The sequence below is a fragment of the Nerophis ophidion genome, linkage group LG23 (assembly GCF_033978795.1).
Source record: "Nerophis ophidion isolate RoL-2023_Sa linkage group LG23, RoL_Noph_v1.0, whole genome shotgun sequence".
Taxonomy (NCBI): domain Eukaryota; kingdom Metazoa; phylum Chordata; class Actinopteri; order Syngnathiformes; family Syngnathidae; genus Nerophis; species Nerophis ophidion.
This window is the reverse complement of record NC_084633.1, coordinates 26950153-26974087: the sequence shown is the minus strand read 5'-3', so window position 1 is coordinate 26974087 and position 23935 is coordinate 26950153. Positions and strand designations below refer to the sequence as shown.

At 34.4% G+C, this 23935-nt stretch overlaps 1 protein-coding gene across 3 annotated transcripts in view; it reads right to left on the bottom strand.

The window, feature by feature from the left end:
• The window catches only part of LOC133541827 (choline transporter-like protein 2), a 95778-nt gene that overhangs the window by 52303 nt on the left and 19540 nt on the right, over nucleotides 1-23935 (bottom strand). The window contains exons 1-4 of one of the 3 annotated variants that reach the window (XM_061885454.1): nucleotides 19517-19791; nucleotides 10292-10340; nucleotides 10132-10205; nucleotides 9969-10053 (exon numbers count right to left, since the gene is read on the bottom strand). In XM_061885454.1, the coding sequence (XP_061741438.1) occupies nucleotides 9969-10053; nucleotides 10132-10205; nucleotides 10292-10340; nucleotides 19517-19553 (245 nt within the window). In that variant the 5' untranslated portion in view covers nucleotides 19554-19791. Of the gene's footprint in view, nucleotides 1-9968; nucleotides 10054-10131; nucleotides 10206-10291; nucleotides 10341-19516; nucleotides 19792-23935 lie in introns of those variants that run through there. The other 2 variants (XM_061885456.1, XM_061885455.1) reach the window with 2 other exon arrangements.

Below are 23935 nucleotides of genomic sequence, written 5' to 3'. Positions count from 1 at the left end.
GCTAACTATTTTCATTTATATAAGAACATTGTCATACTTTTTTAACCAAGCTTCAATTTAATTTTTGAGTTGAGTTTGTGTTTATTTGGAACATGATACATCACACATGCACGCACACAACACGATACATCACACATGCACGCACACAACACGATACATCACACATGCACGCACTCAACACGATACATCACACATGCACGCACACAACACGATACATCACACATGCACGCACACAACACGATACATCACACATGCACGCATACAACACGATACATCACACATGCACGCATACAACACGATACATCACACATGCACGCATACAACACGATACATCACACATGCACGCATACAACACGATACATCACACATGCACGCATACAACACGATACATCACACATGCACGCATACAACACGATACATCACACATGCACGCATACAACACGATATATCACACATGCACGCATACAACACGATACATCACACATGCACGCATACAACACGATACATCACACATGCACGCATACAACACGATACATCACACATGCACGCATACAACACGATACATCACACATGCACGCATACAACACGATACATCACACATGCACGCATACAACACGATACATCACACATGCACGCATACAACACGATACATCACACATGCACGCATATAACACGATACATCACACATGCACGCATACAACACGATACATCACACATGCACGCATACAACACGATACATCACACATGCACGCATACAACACGATACATCACACATGCACGCATACAACACGATACATCACACATGCACGCATACAACACGATACATCACACATGCACGCATACAACATGATACATCACACATGCATGCATACAACATGATACATCACACATGCATGCATACAACATGATACATCACACATGCATGCATACAACATGATACATCACACATGCATGCAGACAACATGATACATCACACATGCATGCATACAACATGATACATCACACATGCATGCATACATGATACATCACACATGCATGCATACAACATGATACATCACGATTTCCAGTTTTTATATTCAATGTTTGAAAAGGAGCAGAAAAAAGCAGAGCTTATATTTAGCAGTTGCTAAAACTTGTTCACTTCCATTTCCCACTTCATTCACAATATACTCCATAATTAAAAACATTAAAAATATATACATTAATAATAATTAGTCAAGTAAAGTTCATATGGTGAGATAAATAAGATTATTTAGAAAGTGGGTGGATGGATGAAATAAATTCAGAATGTTTATCATGGTTCTTCTTCTTTGTATTTTGTAAATAGGTTTCTTGAAGTAGATCATATTAGTACATGGTTTGATCTCTTTGGTTAGTCCATTCCATAAGTTAATTCCACATACTGATATACTGAAGGTCTTAAGCGTTGTACGTGCGTAAACATGTTTTAAATTACATTTTTCTCTGTAATCACAAATCAGTGGTCTTGCATCTTCAAACTTATCGAAAGCGGAGCCTTTTTCTTTGTGTCCTCTCCCATTGACGGGAAATGACGTTCGAGGCATGTTTTCTACTAAAACACATTAACGAGAAAAAATGCGTTACGTTTTTTTGGGGCAAAATAACAAATTTATCATAATTTACTAATGTTTTCCAAACTTCCTGACGCAAGTCCGACTCTTGAGCCCACTACTTTCACTTTACAAGACTGGACAGTGACTATCCCCAAAGAAAACGTGCCATTATTTTTTTATCGTTGACAGAACATGAGGGAACTAGGAATGCTTTTGCGGTAAAATATCATATGAAGCGCCCCGTCATTTGAAATTTTACACACTTTTTTGCGTAAAACAGATCACAGGGCGTTAAATGTAACATTTTGTTTTTGCACCATATCATGTTAGGAATATGTCTTTTACAAACAATCTGGCTCTTTGACGATGGGAGCCAGGTCTTAAGATTTAAATAAGCCGCATTTCATTTGTTCAGTTTTTTTCGTTAAATGCAAATCTTCGTTAAAAAAAAATGAGCAAAAACTGTTTCCTGGATGCTGCATTTTTACAAATAGGTTGGTTGTGTGATATTTTATTTCTATCGTGTCGTTTCACTGTAAATAGTTGGAATGAGAATAATTTTCATTTTTTAAAAAGGAGCTGCCGAGCCTCGATCTTTACCACAAAATGTGTCCCACTTGGGTCTTTAATGACTGATTAAATAAATTGATTAAAATACAAAAAAATAGGTATTTGTATTTCGTTTAATCAATGATTTTTTAAATGGGTAAATTAAGTGCAAGACTGCTCTATTGGAGCAGTCTTGCACTTATTGGTGAGCACATTAGAGTGCAGATAAAGACCGTTAACTCGAAGAAATACATCAAGAAAGTGGAGGAGAGAAGCTGTGAACGGTTAAGCGATCATTTATTTTTATTGTTCTTAATACAAAAGTTTTTGGGTTGTTTTTGTTATTGTTTGTCTGGATACAGGAATACTTTTAGGGCTAAACCCAAATGATTGAAATGGGAACCAATATAAATGTTTGCTTTTGTTTAGTTAGTGCAGTAGTTCTCAAATGGGGGTAAGCGTACACCTGGGGGTAATTGAAGATATGCCAAGGGGTACGTCGGATTTTTATTAAATATTCTAAAAATAGCAACAATTCAAAAATCCTTTATAAATATATTTATTCAATAATACTTCAACAAAATATGAATGTAAGTTCATAAACTTTAAAAAAAAATGCATTATTCAGTATTGACAGCTAGATTTTTTGTGGACATGTTCCATAAATATTGATGTTAAAGATTTCTTTTTTTGTGAAGAAATGTTTAGAATTAAGTTCATGAATCCAGATGGATCTCTATTACAATCCCCAAAGAGGGCACTTTAAGTTGATGATTACTAGAAATTCTTTATTTAAAATTGAATCACTTGTTTATTTTTCAACAAGTTTTTAGTTATTTTTATCTTTTTTTCCCCCAAAGAGTTCAAGAAAGACCACTACAAGTGAGCAATATTTTGCACTGTGATACAATTTAATAAATCAGAAACTGATGACATAGTGCTGTATTTTACTTCTCTATCTCTTTTTTTCAACCAAAAATGCTTTGCTCTGATTGGTGGGTACCTGAATTAAAAAAAATTCACAGGGGGTACATCACTGAAAAAAGGTTGAGAACCACTGAGTTAGTGCACCAGACAATTTTATTTTGTTAAAAACCAAATTGTGTGAAGTGTTTAATACCACAAATGTAATATGTCATCTAATGGCAATTTCTAAATATAATAAAGTAAGCTAATAAAAATTTACTTTAGTTCTACCGTCAGATAGACCCAAAATCAGATCAAATACCAAAAATGTTGATCCAAACTTGAGTTGGAATTTTTTAGTTTTTTTTTTTGTATAGACCCCCTAACCCTAAATTTTTACATGTGTTAAAACACAATCAAAATGGACCTTTTTGGTTTAGACATTTGTTATTTTTGCTTGTAGTAATCAGTTGCATTTCCATCCATCCATTTCCTACCGCTTATTCCCTTTCGGGGTCGCGGGGGGTGCTGGCGCCTATCTCAGCTACAATCGGGCGGAAGGCGGGGTACACCCTGGACAAGTCGCCACCTCATCACAGGGCCAACACTCAGTTGCATTTGTAACTTAAAAATAAAACCCTAAAATGTAACAATAATTCCATTTTTTTTTTTACATTTTCTGTGCGTTTCGTAACAAATACATGAAAATAAATCTTGAAGAGCCATTTGGGAGAAGCAAAAGACCCTAAAAAAACATGGAGCCTTGTTTTTGAGCTGTTGTATCAAGAGTGAACCAAGTGTGGAGATGTGAGGTGCGTAGATGCTGTCGATACTTCAGTGACACAAAGAGGTGATGCTGTTTCATTGTTTGAATACAAATAAAAAAAAGTGCAATATATTACTCAGGCTGATGTGCACAATAAAGATCCGATTTGTGTGCAGATACACTAATGCAGTGGTCCCCAACCACCGGGCCGTGGCCCAATTGGTACCGGGCCGTAGAAGAGTTTTTTATTCATATTTATTAAAAAAAATATATATATATATATATTAAATCAACATAAAAAACACAATATACACTTACAATTAGTGCACCAACCACAAAAACCTATCTTTTTCATGACAAAAACATCCCTTTTTCATGACAAAGAAAAAAATAATAATAATAAAAAAAAATAAAAGGATTCCCCCTCCCCCTTTACCCCCGGGACAAATTATTAAGCGTTGACCGGTCCGCGGATACAAAAAGGTTGGGGACCACTGATTTATACAACAAAAGTGTTGCTGTAGCTTGTGTACTTTAGATCAGTGGTCCCCAACCACCGGGCCGCAGAAGAATTTTTTCTTCATTTTTACTAAAAAAAAAAAAAAAAAAAATATTATTATTATTTTTTTATTAAATCAACATAAAAAACACAATAAACACTTACAATTAGTGCACCAACCACAAAAACCTCCATTTTTCATGACAAAAACGTCCCTTTTTCATGACAAAGAAAAAAAATAAAAATAAATAAATTTAAAAAAAAAAGAATCCCCCTGCCCCCCGGGCCGCAGGACAAATTATTAAGCGTTGACCGGTCCACGGATACAAAAAGGTTGGGGACCACTGCACTAATGGACATAAAAGCTAAGTGGTGCAAAAACCGCATTAAAGCAATGACTGCTTTGGGAAAATTTGAATGGGGTCACTGCAAATAGACTATGGTGACCGCAGGTTAGGGCTAGGCGATATGGACGAAGAATTATATCTTCATATATTTTTTACCCTATTTTTCGGACTATAAGTCGCAGTTTTTTTCATAGTTTGGCTGGGGGTGCGACTTATACTCAGGAGCGACTTATGTGTGAAATTATTAACACATTACCGTAAAATATCAAATAATATTATTTATCTCATTCATGTAAGAGACTAGACGTATAAGATTTCATGGGATTTAGCGATTAGGAGTGACAGATTGTTTGGTAAGCGTATAGCATGTTCTATATCAGGGGTAGGGAACCTATGGCTCTAGAGCCAGATGTGGCTCTTTTGATGACTACATATGGCTCTCAGATAATTGTATTTATACAGCGCTTTTCTCTAGTGACTCAAAGCGCTTTTCAAAGTGACACCCAATATCTAAGTTACATTTAAACCAGTGTGGGTGGCACTGGGGGCAGGGGTGTAAAGTGTCTTGCCCAAGGACACAACGGCAGTGACTAGGATGGCGGAAGCGGGAACCTGGAACCCTCAGGTTGCTAGCACGGTTAATCTACCAACCGAGCTATGCCGAGTAACCGTGTAATATTCTTCCATATCAGTAGGTGGCAGTTGGTAGCTAATTTCTTTGTAGATGTGGAAAACAGCGGGAGGCAGAGTGCAGGTAAAAAGGTGTCTAATGCTTAAACCACGGGTAGGGAACCTATGGCTCTAGAGCCAGATGACTGCATCTGGCTCTCAGATAAATCTTAGCTGACATTGCTTAACACGATAAGTAATGAATAATTCCGCTGGTAATCACAGTTTAAAAAAAAACGTTCAAATTATAAAACATTCTCACGCATTTTAATCCAACCATCCATTTTCTACCGCACCTGTTCAAGATGTCGCATCAATGGTAAGAAGTATTATATGTATTATTGGTTAACTTGTACAATAACAATGTTGTTCAAAAGAATAAGAGACTTATTATACTCTACAAATGTTGGTCACACTTAAAAATGCACAAATTTAGTTGTATTCATTGTTGAAAAATGTTATATGGCTCTTACGGAAATACATTGTGAAATATTTGGCTTTCATGGCTCTCTCAGCCAAAATGGTTCCCGACCCCTGTTCTATATGTTATAGTTATTTGAATGACTCTTACCATAATGTTACGTTAACATACCAGACACCTTCTCAGTTGGTTATTTATGCCTCATATAACGTTAACATATATTTATTTTAAATTGCCTTTCAAATGTATATTCTTGGTGTTGGGTTTTATCAAATAAATTTCCCCAAAAAATGTGACTTATACTCCAGTGTGACTTATATATGTGTTTTCCCTTCTTTATTATGCATTTTCGGCAGGTGCGACTTATACTCCGGAGTGACTTATACTCCGAAAAATACGATAGACCAAACAATAATTGAGGGCACATCTTAAAACTTAATCAAAAATATGACTTATTCGATTAATCGATTGGGATATTCAATAGAATTCTCGATTTAGGGCTGGGCGATATATCGATATACATCGCGGGCTTGTCTCTGTGCAATATAGAATATGACTATATCGTAATATTCGAGTAGACGTTCTCACGCAGCTGCGGGCATTACACTCTCCTCGCTCTTTCCTGTGTCTCCTCACAGACAAGCAGGCACACATTCATACGTCACTTACTGTCACGTCATACGTATACGCCCTCGCCCAGCGGAGAGGTAGCGGCGTGGCTAACGTTAGCTGTGATGCTAGCGGGTTGTTGCGGAGAAAGAAGCTGCGAATCTCGTAACAAATGAAGGAAGAATCAATTCCCAAGAAAAACAGCACGGGGTCCATCGTCTGGCAGTGGTTCGGCTTCAAGCGGGAATATGTCGAATAGACAACTTTAATTTGTCATGTGTGGGGCACAAGCGTTGCTACCAGAAGTAGCATTACTGCTAATATGTAGCATCATTTGAAAAGTCACCTGCTAATAACTTTAATAAATAGAGTTTTGGTAAATTGACTTAGTTGTGATTTCCTTCTCTGCATGACAGTTTAAAAGTAGCATATATTAGTGCAGTATGAACAAGAATGTTTTAATGTAGACACATAGAATCATCATACTGCTGTGGTTATATGCATCAAGTGTTCATTCAAGGCTAAGGCAAAATATCGTAAAATATATTGTATATCTCGATATGGCCTCAAAATATTGCGGTATTAAAAAAAGGCAATATGCCCAGCCCTAACTCGATTACTAAAATATTCGATATCTGCAGCTCTAAAGTCAACACACATGGTCATAAATAACACACCCTGCTCACTGAACTTTGTGGATGTTATAAAAAAAAAAAAAATGTCTCATCACTATGCATAATTCAAAATTACATCAATTTAAAGCCACGACAATGCATGATGGGATAAAATCTAAACACCTATTCATGTTTGACACACAAATCACACCTTTTCCCCGCCGCATGTGCTAACTTGCAACCATTGTGGAATAGACAACATGTTTGCACTCCAGCAAGAAGAAGCACCTCTAAATCAATGAAATTCTGCTTTGCCAACTTGATCATTATCTTTGTGTGTTCTGAGTACCAGTGGGAAATCTAAAGCTCATGGCTAATTTAACTAGGATTTGCATATTCATATAGGGGCATGGCAAGGACACGCAATTCCACTTAGATTGAGATGTAAAAAAAGAAATGTGCTTGGATTAAAGCATGCACACACTTTAATACATTTGAAACAGGTTGTTTGTAGAACATTTTCTAGATTTGAGCATATACCATTACTCGGAAATAACAAGTAATATTGCATGAGGCCCCTGCTCTCTTAAAGGGGAAATTCACTTTTTGGAGAATTTTGCCTATCGCTCACAATGAGAGACACGACGATGGATTGATTTTTATATTTTAATGCATTCTAAATATTAAATAAACGTAAATATAAGTCAGCCTACAATGGGATATCCACTATTCCAGTGGTTCTCAACCTTTTTTCAGTGATGTACCCCCTGTGAACATTTTTTTAATTCAAGTACCCCCTAATAAAGATAAAGAGGTAAAATACAGCACTATGCCATCAGTTTCTGATTTATTCAATTGTATAACACTGCAAAATATTGCTCATTTGTAGTGGTCTTTCTTGAACTATTTGGAAAAAAAGACATAAAAATAACTAAAAACTTGTTGAAAAATAAACAAGTGATTCAATTATAAAGATTTCTACACAAAGAAGTACTCATCAATTTAAAGTGCCCTCTTAGGGGATTGTAATAGAGATCCATCTGGATTCATGAACTTCACTCTAAACATTTCTTCACAAAAATAAAAAAACTTTAACATCAATATTTATGGAACATGTCCACAAAAAATCTAGCTGTCAACACTGAATATTGCACTGTTGCATTTCTTTTCACAGTTTATGAATTTACATTCATATTTTGTTGAAGTATTATTCAATAAATATATTTATAAAGGATTTTTGAATTGTTCCTATTTTTAAAATATTTTTTAAAAATCTCACGTACCCCTTGGCAAACCTTCAAGTACCCCCAGGGGTACGCGTACCCCCATTTGAGAACCTCTGCACTATTCAACCTATAAAATCCGATTCAAAAAGCGCCCACAATACTCCATTTACATTTGGTGATTTAAAAGTATTAGTGATAGTTATTATACACGCCAACGCAGACAAACTATAGCGGCGCCGTTACCACTTCCTGTGTGCCGAAGTTTACATCTTCGAGTGGTCTGCTGCTTCCTCGCTTCCTTGCTCCCTGTGAATTGACTGTAGATCATAAATCATGCCTCTCACCCGAAAAGTAGTTGGCTGAGGATATAATCCGACAAGTTGGGACACTTTGACCGACATTTAGCATCTGGAACTGGCGAGGACGACACAAAAAGAGCTGGTCCGCCCCATCCCGTTAATTTGCAAGGATTATGAGTTATTCATCTAAAATGGGAATTTATGAACATCCTAGCAGTCAGCATCCTAGTGACAGCAGACCTTGTACAGAAAGTGATTATTTCTGCAGTGAACAGAAATCAGTGAAGAAAAAGAAGCAAACTTTCTTTTTTATTAATGTGCTGCATATGCTTAAAATGATCAAAATATGTAAATATTAAATGTTATCATAAATGTGTCCCTTACTATATTATACTTACAACATGTATGTAAAACCCTAATGGAGGCATTTGGATGTTTTTTTAAGGGCTCTATAGGCAGAATTGAACGGCTCCCTTAGGCTCCATTGTAAGCGGACTTTTGATTAATGTATTTATTATTTAGAATGCATTAATGATTGCGAACGGTAGCCAATATTAAAAAAAGTGCAGTTCCTATTTAAAAGAGCTGAATTTGTTCTATGTAAATATCACAAAATGGGAGTTCAAAATGATCTGTATTAACATGTGAAAAGGAAAACAGTTTGTGGTTGCCAGATGTAGTCTGGGGGACTTTTTTCTGAAAACAGGTGCCTGGTGCCACTAAACAAGCAGCGCAGAAAAACCACAACCCTGTAAGCCATCTCTACAGAAACTCCCTATTGCAGCATGTAGAGTAGTGGTTCCTAACCTTGTTGCAGCTACCAAACCCGACCAGTTTCATATATATGCGCATTCACAAAGCCCTTCTTTAGTGAAAAATAAAATGTTTATTTTTTTTTTTTTTCAAATTCAAGGCAAAGTTATATGTTTTTTCAACTGGTGAACAAAATTAACTGTGCGTGAACATCACCTTGTTCAAAGAACAAAACCAACACAGTGCATGAACTCACAACAAATTACACACCTGCAAATCAGATGGAAAATTACAGGGAACAATGTTTGGAGGTTTCCATAATAGGCCGATGGGAGAAGTTTTTATTTACACAATGAGTGTTTTGACCTCTGCGGCGGAGGCTCCGTTGAACCCCTGAGGCCCACTCACCGAACCCCTAGGGTTCGATAGAACCCAGGTTAAGAACCACTGATGTAGAGAAACTAAATAGTTTCTATTTTCTTTTGATTTGATTTCAGTCCAAAAGTGGCAAAATCCTGATGTGGAAACAAGGCATTTATTTAGTTAAAATTGTTTTTTTCATTACATTTATATTTTTCAAAGAATGATAGGTATGTTCTTGGGAATATTGGGCATGTAAACTCTCTTACGCATTGTAGAAATTCTTAAAAGCTCCATAAGTGGTATTCTGCTGTTGGCTTGTTATGAATGCTTCTCTTAATAACTTAAATATGTGACACAAATAAAAAAAACTCACTCGAGTGGGGTGCCAGCTTGCCCGCAGAATTGGCCTTGACTGTCTGTGGGATAGATCACTTTCCTGGGGTCCCCCTGCGTCCAAGCTGGGAAACGAATTTAAGAAAGATTATTGAGGATATAAAACATTTTTTTCAATTCAAACAAAAACACTGTTTCCTCACCAAGTATTCCTACTCCAATATAGGCCACAATGGCAAGAACGAAGAGGATGCAGCACACGATGTCTGTGCAGCTCCTGGAGACAAACATTTAGAGGGTTCCAGCCCCAACAATAAATACCGCCTCCAATTTCAGACCAGAATCAATCCCATCAACTCTCACCTCTTCTGGGTCGGGCCCTTAAAAGAGGGGTCATACTTCCTCGGCTCGCCTGTACACAGAGAAAGGGGTATTGAATCTCAAACTTTAAGCAGTTGCAAACCTTACAAAAGCACATGTTCCAAGTAGAACTCACTGACATACATTAGTACAGTAGAATGTAGATACTTGGCATCTTTAGTTCTTGTATTACCTTACTCACATTTTATTTGGATTCTAAGCACAATACTGTCATTTTGAGGAAAAATATAATATGTTTGTGTTTACAAACCATACAAAAGCACATGTTCCAATTATAACTCACTCAGTCACTCAGTCACTCAGTCACTCAGTCACTCAGTCACTCAGTCACTCAGTCACTCAGTCACTCAGTCAAATTTACAAATTTGGCATCTTTAGTTCAAGAGTCACCCTTAAGACAAGTCTTGTATTGTTTTATTCACATTTTCTTTGGATTCTAAGCACATTCCTGTCATTTTGGAGGAAAAAACTAAATACGTTTACAAACCATACAAAAGCACTTTCCAAGTAAAACTCACTAATATACATTACTACAATAAAATGTTGACATTTTGCATCTTTAGTTGAAGAGTTATCCTTAACACAAGTCTTGTATTGCCATATTTACATTTTCTTTGGATTCTAAGCACAATCCTGTCATTTTGAGGAAAAATCAAAATGTTTGTGTTTACAAACCTTACAAAAGCACGTGTTCCAATTAGAACTTACTAACATACATTAGTACAGCAAAATGTAGACCAGGGGTAACCAACCTTTTTGAAACCAAGAGCTACCTGGACCCCGACTTAAACAAGTTGAAAAACTTATTCGGGTGTTACCATTTAGTGGTCAATTGTACGGAATATGTACTGAACTGTGCAATCTACTAATAAAAGTATCAATCAATCAATCAATCAAAACTTCTTGGGTACTGATTAATGCGAAGGGCTACCAGTTCGATACACACTTAAATAATAGCCAATTAGCTCAATTTACCTTTAATAAATAAATAAATATATATATATATATGTATATATATATATATATATATATATACATATATATATAGGGTATTTCTGTCTGTCATTCCGTCGTACATTTTTTTTCCTTTTACAGAAGGTTTTTTGTAGAGAATAAATAATGAAAAAAACACTTAATTCAACGGTTTAAAAGAGAAAACACGAAAAAAAAAAAAAAAATTTGAAACATAGTTTATCTTCAATTTCGACTCTTTAAAATTCAAAATTCAACCAGAAAAAAATAAGAGAAAAACTATCTAATTCAAATCTTTTTGAAAATATTAAAGAAAGAATTTCTGGAACATCATTAGTAATTTTTCCTGATTAAGATTAATTTTTGAATTTTGATGACATTTTAAATAGGTTAAAATCCAATCTGCACTTTGTTAGAATATATAACAAATTGGACCAAGCTATATTTCTAACAAAGACAAATGATTATTTCTTCTAGATTTTCCAGAGCAAAGATTTTAAAATAAATTCAACAGACTTTGAAATAAGATTTAAATTTGATTCTACAGATTTTCTAGATTTACAAGAATATTTTTTTTTAAATTTTAATCATAAGTTTGAAGAAATATTTCACAAATATTCTCTGTCGAAAAAACAGAAGCTAAAATGAAGAATCAAATTAAAATGTATTTATTATTCTTTGCAATAAAAAAAATATACTTGAACATTGATTTAAATTGTCAGGAAAGAAGAGGAAAGAATTGAAAAGGTAAAAAGGTATATGTGTTTAAAAATCCTAAAATTATTTTTAAGGTTGTGTTTTTTCTCTAAAATTGTCTTTCTGAAAGTTATAAGAAGCTAAGTAAAAATAATAAATGAATTTATTTAAACAAGTGAAGACCAAGTCTTTAAAATATTTTCTTGGATTTTTAAATTCTATGAGTTTTATCTCTCTTAGAATTAAAAATTTCGAGCAAAGGCAAGACCAGCTTGCTAGTAAATAAATAAAATTTAAAAAATAGAGAGGCAGCTCACTGGTAAGTGCTGCTATTTGAGCTATTTTTAGAACAGGCCAGCGGGCTACTCATCCGGTCCTTACGGGCTACCTGGTGCCCGCAGGCACCTCGTAAGTGAACCCTGATGTAGACATTTGGCATCTTTAGTTCAAGAGTTATCCTAAAGACAAGTCTTGTATTGCCTTGTTTACATTTTCTTTGGATTCTATGTCAATAGAATAATACTGTCATTTTGAGAAAAAGACTAAATGTTTGTGTTTACAAACCTTACAAAATCACATGTTCCAAGTAGAACTCACTCACTCACAGTCAAATTTACAAATTTGGCATCTTTAGTTCAAGAGTCACCCTTAAGACAAGTTGTTTTATTCACATTTTTGGGGGATTCTAAGCACAATCCTGTCATTTTGGAAGAAAAAACTAAATGTGTTCACAAACCTTAAAAAAAACACGTTCCAAGTAGAACTCACTAACATACATTCATACAGTAAAATTGACATTTTGCATCTTTAGTTGAACAGTTACCCTTAAGACAAGTTTTGTATCGCCATACTGACATTTTCATTGGACTTCTAAGCACAATCCTGTCATTTTAAGGAAAAATTTAAATGTTTGTGTTTACAAACCTTACAAAAGCATGTGTTCGATTAGAACTTACTCACATACATTAGTACAGTCAAATTTAGACATTTGACATCTAAGTTCAAAAGTTATATTTAGGACAAGTCTTGTATTGCCAACTTACATTTTCTTTAGATTCTTAGCACAATCCTGTCATTTTGGAGGAAAAAATTAAATGTTTGTGTTTACAAACCTTACTATAGCACATGTTCCAAGTAGAAATCAATAACATAAATTAATTAGTACAGTAAAATTAGGATATTTGGCATGTTTAGTTCAAGAGTTATCCTAAAGACAAGTCTTGTATTGCCTTATTCACATTTTTGGGGATTCTAAGCACAATCCTGTCATTTGAGAAAAACTAAATGTGTTTACAAACCTTACAAAAGCACATGTTCCAAGTAGAAATCACTAACATACATTATTAGTACAGTAAAATTTTGACATTTGCCTCTTTAGTTCAAGAGTTATCCTTAAAACAAGTCCTGTATTGCCATACTGAAATGTTCATTGCTTTGTAAGCACAATACTGTCCTTTTGATGAAAAAAATATGTTTGTGTTTACAAACATTACAAAATCATGTGTTACAATTATAACTTACGAACATACATTAGTACAGTAAAATTCAGACATTTGAAATCTTTAGTTCAAGAATTATCCTGAAGACAAGTCCTGTATTGCCTTATTTACATTTTCTCTGGATTGTAAGAACAATCCTGTCATTTTGAGGGAAAAATATTACGTCTTTACAAACCTTACAAAAGCACGTATTAAAAGCATAACTTACTAACATACCTTAGCACAGTAACATTTAGACATTTAGCATCTTTAGTTCAAGAGTTATCCTTATGACAAGTACTTTATTGCCTTATTCAAATTTTGGGGGGATTTTAAGGACAATCGTGTCATTTTGAGGAAAAAAAAACTAAATGTGTTTATAAACCTTACAAAAGCACATGTTCCAAGTAAAATTCACTAACTTACATTAATTAGTACAATAAAAGTTAAGACATTTGGCATCTTTAGTTCAAAAGGTATCCTTAAGACAAGTCTTGTATTGCCAACTCACATTTTCTTTAGATTCTAAGCACAATCCTGTCATTTTGAGGAAAAAAATGATGTTTGTGTTTACAAACCTTACAAAAGCACATGTTCTAAGTAAAACTTACTAACATACATTAGTACAGTAAAATCTAGACATTTGACATCTTCAGTTCAAAAGTTATCGTTAGGACAAGTCTTGTATTGCCAACTCACATTTTCTTTAGACTCTAAGCACAATCCTGTCGATTTGGAGGAAAAAAATTAATGTTTGTGTTTACAAACCTTGCAATAGCACATGTTCCAAGTAGAAATCACTAACATACATTAGTTAGTACAGTAAAATTTAGATATTTGTCATGTTTAGTTCTAGAGTTATCCTAAAGACAAGTCTTGTATTGCCTTATTCACATTTTTTTGGATTCTAAGCACAATCCTGTCATTTGAGAAAAACTAAATGTGTTTACAAACCTTACAAAAGCACATGTTCCAAGTAGAAATCACTAACATACATTAGTACGGTAAAATTTTGACATTTTACATCTTTAGTTCAAAAGTTATCCTTAAGACAAGTCCTGTATTGCCACTGAAATTTTCATTGCATTCTAAGCACAATACTGTCAATTTGAGGAAAAATCAAAATGTTTGTGTTTACAAACCTTACAAAAGCATGTGTTCTAATTAGAACTTACTAACATACATTAGTACAGTGAAATGTAGACATGTGGCATCTTTAGTTCTAGAGTTATCCTAAAGACAAGTCTTGTATTGCCTTATGTACATTTTCTTTGGATTCTAAGCAAAATTCTGTCATTTTGGAGAAAAACTAAATGTCTTTACGAACCATACAAAAGCACATGTTTCAAGTAGAAATCACTTGCTCGTACAGTAAAATTTAGACATTTGGCGTCTTTACTTCAAGAGTCACCCTTAAGACAAGTCTTGTATTGCCTTATTCACATTTTCTTAGGATTCTAAGCACAATACTGTCATTTTGAGGAAAAAGTTAAATATTTGTGTTTACACACCTAACAAAAGCACGTTTCCAGTAGAAATCACTAACTTACATTACAGTATGTAACAACCTCACACATGCTTTTCATTCGGTCAATTATAGAGTTGCTCCTTGATTACATGAAGGAGCATGCAGGGTTCTTCAAAAGGAAACTATATTGGAGTCTATAGTAGCAGCGGGCTGCCATTTTCCTGCCATTTTCCTGCCATTCTCCCTGCAGGCAGACACGCCTGACAACCCAACAAATTCCTCCCTGGTGACGAAGCACGACGCAAGCGAAACCATGACAAAGAACGAGATGCATGTCAGCGACATAGCCACTAGAGGGAACGCCATTGTTTACCGGGTCACAGTTCCCATGAGAATGGTGCCACTACGCCAGTTATGATGAAAACAAGTTAAGTGAAAGTATTAAAAAAAAGGAGGAAGAAAAAAAGTATTGCTGGGTGGCAACCACGGGTTTCAGGCGATGGTCTAGAGCAGAGGTGGGCAAATTAAGGCCCGGGGGCCACATGCGGCCCGTTGAGCTTTTCAATCTGGCCCTTCCCAAATAATTGTTTAAGATGTTTAAGATGGAAGATGTAGCTGCCATTATGATGTGCAGTCATGTTTTCTACCGACCGTAAGTCTTGAACGGTACAAAGTATTTCAATGGTTGGAATCTGCACTTATGGATGATATACCAGTTACTACGCTAATCTGATTAGTAGGGTTGTGGGAAAAAAATCGATTGGAATACGAATCGAATAGTTTACGTTGTGCGATTCAGAATCGATTCTCATTTTTAAGAAAATCGAATTTTTTTTTATCAATACCAATACCATAACAATGCAATCCAATTCCAAAACCAAACCTGACCCAGCAGCACTCAGAACTGCAATAAACAGAGCAATTGAGAGGAGACACAAACACCACAATGAACAACACAAAACTAGTGAAACAAAAATGAATATTATCAACAACAGTATCAATATTAGTTATAATTTCAGCATAGCAGTGATTAAAAACCCTTCACTGACATTATCATTAGACATTTATAAAAATTAAAAAAAAAGAACTATAATGTCACAGTGGCTTACACTTGCATCGTATCTCATAAGCTTGACAACACACAGTGTCCAATGTTTTCACAAAGATAAAATAAGTCATATTTATGTTCGTTTAATAGTTAAAACAATTTTACATTATTGCAATCAGTTGATAAAAAAATTGTCTTTTACATTTATAAAAGCTTTTTTTTTAAAATCTACTACTCTGCTAGCATGTCAGCAGACTGGGGTAGATCCTGCTGAAATCCTATGTATTGAATGAATACAGAATCGTTTTGAATCAGAAAAATATAGTTTTTGAATCAAAAATCGAATCGAATAAAAATCGATATATTATCGAATCGTGACCCCAAGAATCGATATTGAATCGAATCGTAAGACACCCAAAGATTCACAGCCCTACTAATTAGTTACTATGGTAATGTAAGTCACAGCAGCTCAGAGGAGGCACCAAGCAGTGTGGGTGGGGAGCGTTTCCACAGACACGGAAGGAGATTTTCACAACAAAGTTCTAAAGCTTAGTGATGTATCAGATATATCAGATTGTCGGTGGGTTTATTTTCTACCCTTCGTGTTCATATTTGAATATCACTGTTTGTTGCTTTTTTTTTTGCATTTCACTCGATTGTAAAATGTGTCGATCAAAAGGGGGGGGGCATTCATATGTTGTCAATATTCAGTGTTCTATTCTTCATAGAAAAATTTGAAATTCCATTATGTTTTTTAAGGCAATCTGTCATGTTTTTAGCATGCAATCAGACATTATTGTGAGATATTGTATTAGTGTTCATAAAAATAGATATACCGGCCCCCAGACCCATTTTCTTCTCTAAATGTGGCCCCCCGAGTCAAAATAATTGCCCAGGCCTGGTCTAGAGTCCTATTAGGCTACTGTTTATTTACCTGCATCAGTGCAGATTTGGCCATATTTTTGAAAGATTTATAGCAAATAATACAAGCGACACGGACAAAAATATTTAAAATGGGTTGGAGTTTATTTATACACTTCGAGAAAATAATTTTTGAAAGATTTAAACCATTTATCACCAAAACGATACCGCTGGTAATGGAGGCACATCATGTCTTTACATCTGAGGGGTCCACAAATTAAGCATTAATCAGTGAAAGACTACGTTGGACCTACTCGTGCATCGCTGAGTAATGAATTTGATTGACATGAGTGCCGTGACGCTGTTATCCTGACGCTAATGAGGAAAAGGACAAACTTGTTTGCAGTTGATTTCCTGCTACAAATATTAAGTCTCATCTACAATTCATGTCTGCAGTTGTTTTTATGGTGTGACGTTCATATTTTCTCATTATTTAGCTGAGGATGTCCCTGATGTTCAGTATTCAATGTTGAGCCTACAAGAATTGTATTAATCTACCTTACTAATATTAATAAGGATATTTTCTTAATGCTAACCAATATCACCAAAGACGCTATAAAGTGGTCATCCGTGTTGAATAAAGCACTTGACTTTCCTGTACAACAACAGTTAGGCTTTTAGTTTGTTATGAAAATCGACAATGGATCTACAATCACAATATTTATTACTAGGACTTAACATAACGTTAGTTTATTTGCACAAGCAGGTTTTTGTCGCCATATTTAGGCAACCACAAAGAACAGAAACTGATGCCGTCTCTTGTCCTTTCTTTATGTTTAGTTCTGCTCTCAAACACTATTAATATAGGAGGGAATAAAGTCGATTGCATCACAGAAAGTTTCTCAAACAAATCAAATGTTCAAAACATTTTCCAAGGTTATCTTTTCAGACACAAGCTTGGTTGGATTGTATTCCACAAGTTGACTAAATTGAAATTTTTCCCTGAATTTTATTACCTATATGAACAACTTCTTTCGTGATTCCAATAAAGCTCTTTTCTATTTGTAGGACTGGAACACCCAAGAACAGAACAGAAATACATCATTTTCTGCTAAAATTCTACACTCACTCTCACTTGTTTTAATGCGATGCTCAAGCTGTTTGACCACCGTGGGATTTAAGCCGTCAAAGAGAAAAACAGATGTCATACGCAACCCAGCAATTGTTCTTGTTGGTCAGATTGTCCGCACATTGACCGTTATTTCAATGCCAAACTTAACTGTAAAGATAACTTTAACATGGAGCAAACCACTCACCGTTTTAGGATTGCATTTGACATCACACTCATGTGTTTACATCGCATGGGGAGTCTAACTAGCACAGGAAGTTGTGAAGTCTATTTGTAGAAAGAAGGCATGGGAAAATAACCGGTATCGGATTCTTTTCTCCAGTTAGAAAACAATACTTCATGTATGGCGTAAGAAGAAATGGAGTCAGTCTAGACCAGATCTGGGCAAATTAAGGCCCGGGGGCCACATGCGGCCCGTTGTGCTTTTCAATCTGGCCCGCCGGACATTCCCAAATATTTTTTTTAGATGTTTAAGATGTAAAGTGTAGCTGCCATGATGTGCACTCATGTTTTGTAAGTCTTGAACTACGCAAAGTATTTCAATGGTTGGAAATCTGCACTTAGGAATGATATACCAGTTACTATGGTAGTGTTATTAGTTAATATTGTAATCTAATTAGTTACTATGGTCATCTAATTAGTTACTATGGTAATGTAAGTCACAGCAGCTCAGACGAGGCACCAAGCAGTGTGGGTGGGGAGCGTTTCCACAGACGCTAAAGGAGATTTTCACAACAAAGTTCTAAAACTTTGAAATGTATCACACATATCAGGTTGTAAGTGGGCTTATGTTTATTTTGTTGCATTTTTGTTGCGTTTCACTTGAATTTAAAATGTGTCGATCGAAAGGGGGTGTGACGTTCATATTTTGTCAATATTTAGTGTTTTATCCTTCATAGAAACATTTTAAATTCCATTATGTCTTTTTAAGGCGGTCTGTCATAACATTTTTAGCATTCAATCAGACATTATTGTGAGGTTTTGTATCAGTGTTCATAAAAATATATATACCAGCCCCGAGACATTTTTTTCTCTAAATGTTCCCCCCCGAGTCAAGATAATTGCCCAGGCCTGGTCAAGACATAAAAGCCAGAGTATTCTATGGCATCTTTGCACATTAATTATGAACGTTTTAGAGAGGATAATGCTGGAGCAAACATTTACTAAAGTGGCTCTTAGAGAAATCAAAACTTCCGGTTAGAAACATTTGTGGTCGTTTCGCGGACCACGTCGTGAAGCCTTGTTTCGGTCCGTCAGACTCTGACTTTTGCCAGGCCTAACGAACCCGAGTCAAATTTATTCTATGATTTTGTAGAGCATTAACTCAATTTCTGAGATGCAATGGTTGTGTGCCATTTGTTCAAGCAAAATAAAACAGCTGATAAAGTGGATAAGGTGGATCACACCTGCATAATCAGCAGCCCATGCCCAAACTTTTACCAGTGCAAAGCTGAAAAGGCCTGGTCCACTTTCACTCGAAACACATTTCACCTTAAAAGCAGTACAGAGATTCTGTCTGGAGGCAAAACAAAACTCAAACAGTAAGGTTCGTTACCGTTCTTTCCATAATACTGGCCTCCTTCCTCTGCCATCTTGAAATTCCTTTATGTGGTTAATGTTGAGAGTGTGTTGAGAAACCTCCTTGTCTTTTCCTTCACAAGACACGCTATCCAGCACTCTCTTACCGCCGGATTCGAAAGCCGAGGAGAGAAAAAGTATCGAGTGGGAAGAAACCGGTCTGACCTGTCCTTTGGGCGCCTGGCCCCGGCTAACAAGGCTCCACCTCCACCTTGCTTATCCTGAAACCAATATCTCTTCCCAATCTGTGTTCCACCTGTGTATCTCCCACTAAGTCTCCTCCCACTTGCAAAAAAAAAAAAAAAAAAGGAAGCTCGTCCCCCTTTTTAGTTTCTTCTTCTTGTTGTCTCCAGAGAAGAGGGGAGTACCCAGGACTGTGTGAAAAGAATGGGTGAAATTGTATAAAAAGAAGAAAAAAAAGAAAGTGATCTGAAACATGTGTTCTCGGAATCTGGCCTTAGTCTCGGTCTCTTTCCATTAATTACACTAAAATGAATCATTTGCAACATTGCAGTACCTGCAATTAAATTACAATGTAAACTACTAGGGGGGTCCAAACTACGGCCCACGGGCCAAGTGCGACCTGCCCACGCCCTCATTGTCATGATTTTTAAGAAAGCGTCGCACCGTGGAGTGCTTGCAAATTATTCCGAAATACCAAGCGGTCTCTGGATGCTACAGATTTGCTGCCATCTTGTGGACAGTGTAAATCAGATGAATGACCCTTGAATGTGCTTTGAATTAACAGCACAGCATTTACTTGTATGACACAATGCAAACAACCTTCCCTGGTAATAGTGCAAAAAAATATATATATATAACTCACATTAAGGTCAACACGCATGGTCACACATAACACACCCCGCTCACTGATCTTTGTGGATATTATGAAAAATATCCAAACACCATTAAAAAATAAATCTAAATTACATACATTTAAATCCATTAGAGTGCAAGATGGGAAAAATGTAAAACACTCAATCCACTTATCCATGTTTGGCGCATCTTAGCTGCTTAATATTTCTGACGATTACAAAATGTGAAGAAGGTTGTCATGGAAGTAAACAAGGAGTCCGATTTTCACATACTCTTAATATCCAACGATATTAATGATTATATTTCAATTAAATGAATATAATATTTACATATATACATATATATATGTATATATTCATATATATGCTTATATATGTATAAATACATATATGTATATATATACATGCACATACATGTATATATATACATATTTATGTGTGTATATATACACACATATATACATACATATATATATGTATATACATATATATATATATATATATATATATATATACATATATATATACATATATATATATATATACACATATATATATCCATCCATCCATTTTCAAACCGCTTATTCCCTTTTTGGGATCTATATCTATATAAATATATATCAGCACATATACATGTATATATCCATCCATTGATTTTTTTACAGCTTATTCCTTTTGGGGTCACGGGGGGGCATATATATATATATATATACATACACACATATATATATATAAATATAAAAATGCATAAATTTGTATATATATACACATATACACACACACACATATATAAATATATATATATATATATATACACATATATATATATACATATATATATATTCACATATATATATATATATACATATATATATATATAAACAAAAAATAAAATATATACATATGTGTATATATGCAACGTCACGACGTGACGACACGCTGCCCAAATATATATATATACATACACACACACACACATAAAATTTTAGCCCAATAACTGGCTAAGTCAAAAAGTTTGGACACCCGTTTTAGATTATGTTGTCTATTCATTGATTAATACATTTTTTGTCTTTATTATGAAAACTTTTAAATGACACTGAATTTATGTAATTTTTTTTAATGAGTTTTTAATTTAGTTAATTTATCTTATTTATTTTTAGTGGAGTTGAGTTGGGGGTTTATTTTTAAAGTAGTAAGTTAAGTATGTTTTAAAATTCAATGTGTTTAAATACAGTGCAACAAAAATCAAGAGTGCAAAAATTCAATGCAGAAATATTTGCTGGTTTTAAGACAGGATCGATGGCTTCGGTCATATTTTACAAGATGTGGGTCTTGAGATTTGCACGGAATTTTTATACAATGAATTTTAAAACATTCAAGTAAAAAAAAAAAGTTTTTAAATACACAAATTCAGTTCATAAAATTCAAACGCAAAATATCCAGTTCCATTTATTCAGTGTACAAAAAACCATTCATAATAAAAACACAAATTAACTTCCATAGTTATCCAAATGGTGGACGGATTAATTGTGCGAGATTAATTAAAATTAATTACTTTTGTAATGTTATGCTTTTTTTTTTACACTGAATTTATGTGTTTTGTTCTCCGTTTTTTTGACGTTTTATTTTCAGTTTAGTTTGTTTGTATTTATTACTATTTATTCTTAGATGTATGTATTTATGTAGAAGTAAAGTATGTATGTTTTGTATGTTTTTAAATTCAATACAGAAAAATTCAGCACAGAAAAATGTGTACCTTCAAAACGCTCCTCATTGGACAGTTTTGAGACAGGATCGATCTTAATTCATCGAAACTGGGTCTTAGGTTTTGGGGCAACAAATATTTCTGCACTTTTATACACTGACTTTTCACACACTGAATTTAAAAGAAAGATAAAAAAAAAACATTTTCAAACACAAATTTTGCTCACAAAATGTTTGCTCAATTTAATTGTTAGCATAATTTGACATAAAAAAAAAAACATTCAGCCCACAAAACTTAAACGCAAAAAGTTCAGTTACATAAATTCAGTTTCCTATAAAACTTTCATAATAAAAACATTAAACTCCATAGTTAATTGAAATTAATTACTTTTGTAATATTATGCTCTTTTTTTAAACTGAATTTAAGCAATTTTACTCTTATTTTTTTGTCATTTTATTTTTTTATTTGTATTTATTAGTCTTTATTTTTAGATTTATTTATGTATTTAGGTAGTAGTATTTTATGTATATTTTTAAAATTCAGTACAGAAAAACAGAAATATTATTTGCTTCAAAACGCTCCTCGTTTCAAATCAAAAATCAAAGTTTATTTATATAGCCCTAAATCACGAGTGTCTCAAAGGGCTGCACAAGACACAACGACATCCTCCCGAGTATGTCGGGATCCCGAGGATGTTTTGAGAAAAGATCGATTGTTTCAGTCTTAATTTACTGGAAGTGCGTCTGGAGTTTTGAAGCAAAAAATATTTCTGCACTTTTAAACACTGACTTTTCACGCACTGAATTTAAAATTAAAATAAAAAAAGAAAAAGAAAAAAAACCCATTTTGCACACAAATTTTTGTTCAATTTAATATTTAGCATAATTTCACGTAAAAAAAACAAAAAACATTCAGCCCACAAGATTTAAACGCAAAAAATTCAGTTACATAAATTCAGTGTCCTAAAAAACTTTCATAATAAAGACACACATTAAACTTCATTGTTAACCAAATGGTAGGATTAATTGAAATTAATTACTTTTGTAATAGTATGCTTTTTTTTACACTGACTTTAAGTAATTGTACAAATTTTTTGGGTAATTTTATTTTATTTTAATTTTATTTATATTTAAATTTTAGATTTATTTATGTAGTAGTAATTTATGTATGCGTTTAAATTCAGTACAGAAAAACAGAAATATTAGTTGCTTCAAAACACTCCTTGTTTCATATCAAAAATCAAAGTTTATTTATATAGCCCTAAATCACGAGTGTCTCAAAGGGCTGCACAAGCCACAACGACATCCTCCCGAGGATGTCGGGATCCCGAGGATGTTTTGAGAAAAGATTGATTGTTTCAGTCTTCATTTACTTGGGTTGAAAGTTTTGAAGCAACAAATACTTCTGCACTTTACCACACTGAAATAAAAAAAAAAACGTAAAAAACCTAGTTACATAAATTCAAAGCTTTTGTAATAAGACACAACCCTTTATGCACATGGTGGACAATGTCAATGAATTGAAAATAACTATCTTTGTGTTGTTGTGTCGAGCAGCCAGTTTCTGTGATCGTCAAAGGCAAAGCAGAGAAATGTTGAATGAATTCATGATTGGAACAAAGAGCCCACTGAGCACTAAATGCCAGGAATATTTTATTCACATAGTGACAGAACCGGAAAAAATGTTTTGTGCTGGCTATGCACCAAAAGCACAACACACGTTACGATGTCCACCCAGTAAAAAAAAAAAAAATTGAGTGCTCATTTAAAAAAGGGGACACATATAGGGTGGTGTCCTTTTAATCTGTTAAAAGCTCTCCAGAGGGTCTAATCCAATTCCATGGTTCTAACACAATGCAACCAGACAACTATTTAAT